The sequence below is a fragment of the Clarias gariepinus genome, chromosome 4, assembly GCF_024256425.1.
Source record: "Clarias gariepinus isolate MV-2021 ecotype Netherlands chromosome 4, CGAR_prim_01v2, whole genome shotgun sequence".
Classification (NCBI taxonomy): Eukaryota; Metazoa; Chordata; class Actinopteri; order Siluriformes; family Clariidae; genus Clarias; species Clarias gariepinus.
This window is the reverse complement of record NC_071103.1, coordinates 34,470,412-34,480,845: the sequence shown is the minus strand read 5'-3', so window position 1 is coordinate 34,480,845 and position 10,434 is coordinate 34,470,412. Positions and strand designations below refer to the sequence as shown.

The 10,434-nt window shown below is 36.0% G+C and overlaps 1 protein-coding gene across 1 annotated transcript; it reads right to left on the bottom strand.

The window, feature by feature from the left end:
* Window positions 1–2,421: 2,421 nt before the first annotated feature.
* LOC128520618 (agouti-related protein-like) lies at window positions 2,422–9,023 on the bottom strand. Its single transcript, XM_053494938.1, has 3 exons — window positions 8,843–9,023; window positions 7,796–7,869; window positions 2,422–3,533 (listed from the first exon to the last, which is right to left on the bottom strand). The coding sequence occupies exons 1-3, from the start codon at window positions 8,949–8,951 to the stop codon at window positions 3,360–3,362; spliced, it is 357 nt and encodes a 118-aa protein (XP_053350913.1). The 5' UTR covers window positions 8,952–9,023; the 3' UTR covers window positions 2,422–3,359.
* Between the last annotated feature and the right edge of the window lie 1,411 nt (window positions 9,024–10,434).

Here is a 10,434-nt window from a genome sequence, read left to right as displayed (position 1 = left end):
GCCTACATTGACCATTTTCTAATTATTTGCTCAGTTTGTATAGTTGGCTAAAATAAAATACAATTCAGTTCAATATATTGCGTAGATTGTGCAGAAAAAAAGATATGTCCCTCTATACTGCACAACGCTGAGTCCTATATGCAGTATGTTTAAAAAAACAGCAAAACAAAAAATGGCTAAATGGGTTTTAAGGGCTACTAGGAGACAGCAATACCAAAATTGAATAAAAAAATAATACTATTATATTAATGATGGACACCCTATCCCATCCACAAGCAACAACTTTAAAAGTTTAAACAATAACTTGTTTCCTGATCAAAGACATTTCCAGCTGTGCTTTGTAGTCGTGATAAAAAAACAAGAACATTTTCGTTCCAATTCCTTAGGCCATGGACTAAGAATATCCTCATTCTAAGAACTCGGTTACGGGATAAAATAATAAACAAATTAACTGTATACTCAGTCATGATTCGTATATTGGCAGTAGCATTTATATGTACTGGCACCAGCATTGAGGTTGTTTGCGTTCAATTTGAGCTCATCATATTTCTTTTTCATCATTACTGATAAATGCTTTTGGCAACTACAGTTCTTCTCCAAACACTTCATACACTTCATAATACACCTTCTGGTGTACCTTGACACATCATTTGTAATGTAACCAGGGGTCACTGGCTGTCTTATGGGTGTTACATTATCTTTTTCAACATCAAGATAGTGACCTGCTTGAAGGCTTCCAGGTACAGGACTATGTCTGGCCTTAATGTTATTGGTGCAACACTTGTTTTCCCAGGTCAACTAACAGCTCCCAGTCTTGCACCCCTGCTAGAAGGCCAGAACAGGAGCTCCCAGCAGCTGATGTCAGCGTCTCTCCAGATCAGACAAAGGTGATGGTTTTCTTCGCTTGGAGTTGCCAAACCCACTTCAGATAGTATCTGTGATGGCTTTTAACACTTGGCTGTGCCATCATCAATAGCACCCTATGACTGGGATTTTTAACAGCAGCTGAGGATGTTCTTCAGAATCCCTCCTTTCACATACAATAGGCAAGCTGATCCAGTTGAAAAAAAAAAAAAAGATGGGCAAGGCAAAACATCATAGACAGTTTGGATTAGGAATATTATATGATGGTGCTTCGTTTTTCAAAGTTTAGTCCAGATTATTTGTTTCCATTTGGTCCAGGCTCCCTGCTGCCGCATCCCCACTATCTTGCTGATTTATTCCTTCTCAACTGATGCTCACCACACATCCTGAATTAGTGCCCTCTTGTCTTTCAATTCAATTCAATTCAATTGTATTTGTATAGCGCTTCTTTTTGCAAAGCAGCTTTACACAATCAAAAGAATTATTTAAGTTTGTATGGAATGTGAATGTGTATAAATCAAAATGGTCAGTTTGTCCCTGGTGAGCAAGCCAAAGGCGACAATGGCAAGGAAAAACTCCCTGGGATGGAAAGAGGAAGAAACCTTGAGAGGAACCAGACTCAATAGGGAACCCATCCTCATTTGGGTGAAACAGAGAGCAGTAATTGATCTGCATTCATACGGTGTGTTAGGTGGCAGGCAGTTTAGTATAACAGTTGATGTTAGTTGATGTGATGATTGGAGGCTCAAATAGTCTTGTAGGAAATTCCAGTCCTGAACTATCGAGCAACTGTGGCCACGTCCAGTCCCCAGAGAAACAGCTGTCAACATTAGTCGAGGCCAGAACCGTCTTCTAGGTAGAGTGAAACCGTCCCCAGACACCAGACGCATCCCAAAGAAACGCACAGGGCATCCATGTGATGAGATCTCCAACCAGAGGCGGGGCACCAGGATGGGTCAGACAGGTCCGGAAGGCAGAGGGAGTCTGGATGGAATGACAATGTAGGGATGTCTTTCACCTGTGCCTTGTCATAGAGTGATGTTTTGCCACTACCTGGACGAGCCGCCATGCCCCACTTCTGCTGCCCTCCTGTCCTAACCTAAAACCCTGCCTGAGATTTTTAAGAACAAGATGTTGCTGTCAGGGTCACAGGACTCTCAGCAGGGCCAAACCTCCCTATTCAAATAGTTGTTCTGTCCATACAGATTATACTGCTCAATCTCTGAGCTAGTCCAGGTCACTTCCTGAGGAACATGCTGTTCCTCCTCTCCAAGCCTTCAACTGTGGAAATCGAAACCTCATGAATCTAACCAAAGAATCCATGGGAGGATGCAATGTTAATGTATCCAAGGCTTGAACTTTCCAGGCAGGCCTGACTCATCAACCGTATCTAGCTAGGCTTCTATTTCTTGGTTTGTTGCGTTCTGGGTCTTTTGAGTTATGTATTTATTATGTTGAAGTAAGAAAGATGGAGCCCTATGGCTCATTTTCATACCAGCATTTCCCTCCTAGACCTAAAAATAGTCTGAAGGATGACGCTGTGTTGCGATTAAACACCCTGTGAATCTCTTCACTGGTTTCTTAGTGGTATCAGGGTGCCACCTTGTGTGAAGCATTACTTGTTAATGGACTTTCCCTTTTCAGCTCCAGGGATCTCGAATTCATCAGCTTAAACCTCATACGCCCAGTTGGTCAACTCTTAATCCACCTGCTCCCAGGTGATTGTTTTACTGTACATTGGACCTGGTGAGACGTCCTTTGCGCTGGATCTCATCTGACTTAACCAGGATTGGAGGTTGTACAACCAGCAGAGGGTCTCAGACTGAAGCTGTTAAAACTTTTTAAGATATCTTATTCTTCCCTATTGGAAGTCACAGGTCATCTCTTGTTGTGCTTTGTTTTCTTCTTTTTAAATTAGTCAGATGTCTGATATGAAAAACATACGAGTAGCCCTTTTGCCGACTTAGTACAAAGCGCACATCTGGAAATGTTATTGACTGACAAACCACGGATTTTCAAAAAAATGTTGGCCTAAATTATCGAAGGGGATAAATAAAAAAATATTCTGTGTCCTGACAGTTCACACTGCAGTAAAAGTTAAAGGTTTTTTGGCTCTGTACTGGATCACATGCTACATAGATTTTGGATTTGGACTAACTGTTATCACAAAATCTTTATAAACACCAACCTCTTAGGCATCTATTCTGTTTAACATACTGTACTGGTTTTAACTTCTGAGTCTGGAAAAAACGCATAACAAAGGAACAAACAGAAGATTAACTTGTGTTTTTCATCAAAGTGGAGGTTAATGTGTGATGTGAGTTCCTATTACAGGCTTATCTTCTATTAAATTCTGCAGGCGCTCTACAAATGTAAGCACAAGCCTTATACTTCACTATTTACACCTGTTAAATGATGCATTATCATATACAACATATACTTTAACTGGCTTAACCATCTGTAGACCACAGCACACTTTGATATCTGCTTCTGTCTTAAGGTTTTTTCTGACAGTGATGACCCAGTTTCCAGCAGCGGCAGATTGTATTGAACAAGCGGCAGTGGCAGGAGGCACAAGGGTCGCAGCAGCGCGAGTGTGAATCAGGAGTACAGCTCTCTTTTAGTCTGGAACAGCGAGGGGCTTTCAACACAAGATCAGCCAGCGGTTTCTAAAATGAAATACGCACAAAGAGAGAGAGAGAGAGAGATAGGAATTTATTGTAATTAGAGTCTAATTACACAACGCAGTAATGAAATGATAAAAAAGACATCTCATTACATAGAAATGTTTCACATTTGTCAAGCTGTGCGCTAATGGAATTATTCATTACTCACTCGCAGAAGCATGTTTGTTTTCACAAGACATGTGGCATTCATGAAACTCCAAGCAGTTTGAAAGAACATTAGTGTCCTTTAAGAGGTCCTGAAGCATCCTCTAACACACTTTCATGCATTACTGACTTAACTGTACCGCTAATTACATATACTACAACAACATTATTTAAATGTCATTTCTAATTAACATTATTTTATTTTTACGATGTTTATAAAAGCACTTAAGGTAACGGTTTAATGAGATGCAGAACATATGGAGGCCATAATGTTGAAAGTTAAATGCTTGTTAAGATTATGCACTTTAAATGTTTGCTGCTACATTGCACAATACTTTACAGTCCACTGTTGCAACAGCTTTCCCACACAATGCTCTTTTGTTGGGTGTTAAAAACTGTACTTTTTTTGCTTATTATTTTGTGTATTTATGGTCCTGCACTCATAATACACTCTTACTGTATGTACGTGTGGTTTATGTAGTTTTGTGTCCTGTACTACGAGTTATTTATCAGTATGACAATAAAACCCCACTTGACTTGATGAATAAATATAAAGTAACACCCCCCCCCCCCATTCTACTCAGCCGAATTTGCTACTAACCTCTCTCGATGTGTCCCAGTTTGAAATCCGTCTGTACCATTTCAAGCCATTAATGATTTAAATAAATTTGTAAGGACATAAAAATATTAGGAAACCTTTTAGGTTTGTAATTAACATGTTTTTTTTATGGTAAATATAAATAAAAAATGTGATGTAACTTGCACAATGTGCTTTTATTGTAACTGGAATTGAATGAAACTTGATGTATAAATATTATAAGAATATTAAAATTCTTGAAAGAGATCTTTCTCATGTTTTCCAAAGTTTTGATTAAAATGAAATGATCGAAACACTAAATTATAAATATTTAAGGAATAAAAATTATATGGTGAATTTGTCATCAGACTTTATTATGAAATTAACAGAAAAGATTAGATTAGATTTGTTTTGTGCATCAGACCTTAACTTGTTAAAGTTGTGTTTATTCTTCATCATTTTACTTAAAATATTACTTTATTATTATTTTATGTCATTTCCTCCATCTACATTTATTACGAGGATTCTTGGCTGCCAAAGACTGCTGAACAGGAGTCTGTACTAGTGCTAAAGAATAAAAATAACGACTCAATAACAGCACTTAAGAATCAACACTAGGGCATAAACAAACAATTTATTGAACAAGCTCCAAATTTCCTCTGCGCGCTAACAGCGCTAACGAACACGAAAAAAAGAGGCTGTAAGGACCACTTACCGACCAATACCAGCTCTCCAGAGGTAACCGTAACTGTAAGGAATCGCCACTAGAGGGTACTGTTTTGTCTTTTTTTGTAGTTTTTGTTTTGCAGACTCAGTTTCCCAGAATGCACCTCGGTCGGGAGCTCACCTGAACCGAGGTAGGTCGTTAAATCTTCTATAAATAGCTGGTTAGTCTGGGAAACTGGGTCGTGCATTGATCGTTTGTATGTATTGTCATTTATGTGGGCACTTTGTTTTGTATTTTGGTTTTTGTTTATTTGTTGGATTATTTTATAATGTTATTTTGTTGTTCATGTTGTCCCATAACCACTAAGCATGTCCCAAGGCTAAGTGTGATTGTATGTAAGTCTTTGGTGTTCAAGTGTGTGTGGAGCTGATTCGGTCTTGTGTAGTCTTGTGAGTAATTCCAGGTTTTGTAAGTACTCTCTGTGTCCCTAGCTTCTGTGTCCCTAGCCTCTGTGCCTCTGTGTCCCTAGCTTCTGTGTCCCTAGCCTCTGTGCCTCTGTGTCCCTAGCTTCTGTGTCCCTAGCCTCTGTGCCTCTGTGTCCCTAGCTTCTGTGTCCCTAGCCTCTGTGCCTCTGTGTCCCTAGCTTCTGTGTCCCTAGCCTCTGTGCCTCTGTGTCCCTAGCTTCTGTGTCCCTAGCCTCTGTGCCTCTCCAGTGTTGCTGTAGTTCCTTGGATGTTTAGCTTCCTATATGTTTAGGACACATTTAGGACTTAGCTATCTGTAAGTGTAGCTAGTTGTATGTTTAGCTGAGTGCCATGTCTCTCATCATGTCTCTCGGTGTCTCTTGTCTTGTCCCCGTTTCAGCTCCATGCTTAGCTTGTAGAGTCTGTGTTTCGTCCTTAAGCCTGTGTTTCCCCATAGTGCTTATATCATGTGTAACAGGTATAAGAGCCTGTGTATTGTCAGTTAAGCATGTGCTTCATGATAATGCTTATGTCTTGTGTGTCTTGTCATAGAGCCTGGGTAATGTTCAGTTATGGGTAGTATAATTTGAGTGTTCGTTTCTTTGTTTTTGTTTCTTTGTGATTCCTGTTTTATGTTATGTCCTGATTAAAGTCTCTTTTGTTTAAAAACACCCCTCTGCGCCCAAGCCTGCCCTTTTTTTTGCCCACGGCGATAACAACAGCCATTACCTCCCAATCATGACAGTAACAAACTCGGCTCAGTGGAATGGAGATATTATATCTTAGTTCCTCCTAAACGTAAATGATATATAACGGTTAAAACTAAATATAAAACATTCTTAACATACAATGGTCACATACTGCACTTAGAAAAATAGATTTCATAACATCTTCATCTTAAATTTCCTTTTTGGATTAATAAAGAACTCTGTGTATATATCCATAACATTATAGTAAAAAAATATATAATTATTATTATTATTATTATTATTATTGTCATAATCATCAATATTATCATCAATCATCATAATTTAAATAAAGCTATACAGTTTGTTACCATTATTGCAGCTTTGTACTTTTATTTATAGTTTTTAGATGGCTGAATATCTAATAATAATAATCCTTATCTTCCAATTCAGAAGTGGACACACAAGGGGTTGAAGCAATTTTTAAATACGCATAAGCATCCTAGAGGAATGGATTTTTTTTTGTACACATGTAATTAATGAAATGATTTCACATGTAAGAGCACCTAGAAAGAAAGCACTTGTCTATCCATCCATCCATCCAATGACTTTGCAGTGTCATTTGTTGCGTGTAGTATTGTAAGAAAATTCTTGCATTTTCCTGCCATTTCTCAAGAATATATATCTCTATACTAATAAAGACAGTAAACGGTAATTAATGAAACAAATTCCATAATTGGGGTGGTGAGCCCGTTGCTTAAAATATAGTCTTAGGTACGATTTGTGCGGTTTTATAAGGTACAGTAATTAACTGCTTAGATTTCTTTAACATCCTGCAGAACCAGCCACAGACCTTCTAAAGCCTGATACTCTCTCTCTCTCTCTCTCTCTCTCTCTCTCTTTTATTTTTTATCTAAAAAATGGTCCTTTACATAATATGCTGCTTTCTTTTCTGGCCGACAGATACTTTCCTGTAAGAGTAAACGCTTTGCTGGAATGCTAATATTTGAAATTCAGAATAGTTTTTTGTACCGACTTAATGATAAACATTTACAGTACATTTACATGACAAAAGCATAGACTCTTTTTTTCCGCTCGAATGTATGAGTAGTGTTTGTGTACTAAATGTATGTGTTGACAAATCGCTATCATATTAGTGGAATCAACATAAAATTTGCTTTTATCCTATTTACATTGGAGACTCCTTCCACAAACTGTTACTTTTTTTGCAGCTATTTCTGTGTGTGTTCATTCCATCCTATGTGCATCACTTCCAATACGAATTCTTCTTCTGGAGTTTGCTTGTTCTCCCCCTGCTTATCCGGCTTCCTCTAAGTACTAACGGTTATCTCTTTTAATTTATGAATTGCCCGTATTGTTTGATTAGGTGTGCAAGTGCAAGTGTGTGCTTGTGACCGGTGATGCCCTTGGCTAAGTTAGCACCCTATCCCATCTGTCCCCTGACTTGTGTTGCGGTTTCTCTGGGACAGGCTCCAAGCTCCCTGACTCTACACAGGATTAATGATACAGTATGGAAAATGGAGAGAGATGGATGGATGATGTAAATTATACATGAACAGAAACAGTTTTTTTTTTCTGAGAAAAAATTCCTAGAGTAATCTGCTAGACTCTTTTTTTTTGTGGAGTGCTGCAATTGGTGACCATAACATGAATATAACAAAGGCAGCGATATGAAAATGCTTAACTTTGCTTGTGAGCCTTGATACTCCGCCAGTCGCCGGGACAACAGCGTTTGGAGGTTTTTCATGATTCCCGAGATCTGTTAAAAAAAATTATAGCAATGCTGAGAACAAAAGAAGGATTGCATTCGTAAAGAGACAGAGATTCTTCTAAAGGATTAACAATTACAGTAAACTCAGATTATTCCTATATTTAAAAGGAGTGAAGATAGTGGATAGATTTGTTGGTGTAAGAAAGAAGAACATGATTTCTTATTGAGCCACTAGAATGGGGAAAAACTGTATATACAGATGCCACGAGTGCCAATAATATTTTCAGAGAAAAAAAAGAGCACAAAAACTCTGTCTGCCTTGTAACAAGGACTTATTTTTGCCTGTTTAATAAGTATAGAAAATTTTAAAGATTAACATGTTTACCACCTGCATCTTTGTAGGAAAAAAACTGTAAAGGTTTAAAAATACAAAAACAAGAATAAACAAATATAGTTTAGTACTAGTACATAATCTAAAATTATTTATAAAGTGTACTTTTTACTTTTTATAATGTTAAGGGTAATGTAAGGTTAATGTCAAATAATGTAAGATAGATTAATAAAGTATAATTCACTCTAAATGTAAACTACATGCATCTTTTTAAAATTACACACCAATAATAATAATAATAATAATAACAATAATAATAATAATAACAAATGCACACCAAAAAACAAAACAAAACACTAAATACTCCAAAATCCAACCCTTAAACAATAATGCACAATGATTTAAATGTTTAATGTATATTTAAAAAGCATAATGAGGAAACAAAAAATATTAAAAAGTAAGTTAAAGAATTAATTGTGTGCCTTTAAAAAATAAGCATTGACATACAGTACAAAAAAAGGGTACAGTATGCAACCATGTGGTTAAAATACTACTTATACTTCTAATGATAATAATAATGATAACAATAATAATAACAATCATCATAATCATCATCGTTAAAAGCAAGTCTGTAACACAGTGTTGAAGTGGGCTTATTTAAACTCACCAACCGTACACAAGTTTATTTACCTGTTTGATGGGAGGTGAAATGGGCTGGTGTTGCCTGCTTCTCTTCCTCAGCCACGAACAATGCTACGTGAACCCGGACGAACACAACGCATAGCACAATGAGTTTCATCTCTGTTCCTAGTGAAGTAAATTCCCCTTAAGTGATCGCAGAGACAGAAGTAAAATCTAAGACACACGCGTGTAGTTGCCCTTGCTGGTGTGAGAGTGTTGTCCTGCCCCTGCGCTTTGGCTTTTAAGCTATTTATATGAGCTTTATGGTCAACCCACTGCCGTGAAAAGTGAGCTGGAACATCTGGCCAGATGACAAGAAGATCTCTGGTCAATATAAAATGCAAATAAATTACAATGATAATGTATTAGTGTTTTGCAATAATATTAATATTATTAATAATAATAATAATAATAATAATAATAATAATAATAAAAACAACAACAACAACATGATAATGCACATAAAAAACCTCAGGTTTATTTTTGTGTGAAGTTTCTTATACACTCCCTGTCTTCCCAGTCCACATACTGGCATGTGTACCCCCACCTCTCACATTCCAGTATAGGCACTAGATAAAGAGAAATATTTAATGAATCCAAACAAACAAAAATTACATTGCTCAAAATACGCCTTCACCTTCTAAAAATAACATTACAAAGCCAATTAAAAACACTTTAAAACAAAACTATTGGTGAAAACAATATCTTTTACTATGAAACATGCAAGATGTTTTGGCAAAACTTAAATCTTTAAGTTTGCATGCAAGTTATATAATAAATATTCACACAACTTTATTATATTTTCCCCCTTTAAACTTTCTAAATCCACCCTTTTTCTATTTTCTCACAGCTTGAGATGCAACAGTTTCACACACACACTATACATGTGCACATAACATTTTTATACATGTCCGTAAGCATTGTAGATGAAGATTAAATGAAAGAAAAAGACCGAATTAAATTTAATAAAATAAAAAGACTAAATTAAAAACTATTTTTTATATGTTGCATGATACAAAAATCACACCAGGACATCTATTCTGTTCCACTCGATCACCAACTGAAACTTTTATCACATGTTTAAACTCAAATTTATCTTTTCCATAATCAGTGACCAGCTCTATAGTCATGATGACACTTATTGTAGTTTCATGAAATTTTTATCATAATTATCTTTGAATTTGCTAGTCCCTTCTAAATAAAAATATCATCTTTATTCTTTATTCTCTCAGGTGCAAGGCAGGTCATTATACTGCCACAAATAACATTATTTATTATTATTATTATTATTATTATTATTATTATTATCATCATTATTATTATTATTATCATTATCATTATTATTATTATTATTATTATTATTATCATTATTATTATTATTATCATTATCATTATTATTATTATTATTATTATTATTATTATTGGTAATAGTAGTAGTAGTGATAGAAATAGTGGTGTGTAATTGTACCTAAAAGAAATGCATGTACTGTAGTTTATATTGCAGCTTTATACTTTTATTTATATTTTTTAGATGGCTAAATATCTAATAATAATAAAAATCATTATTTTCCAATTCAGAAGTGGACACACAAGGGGCACAA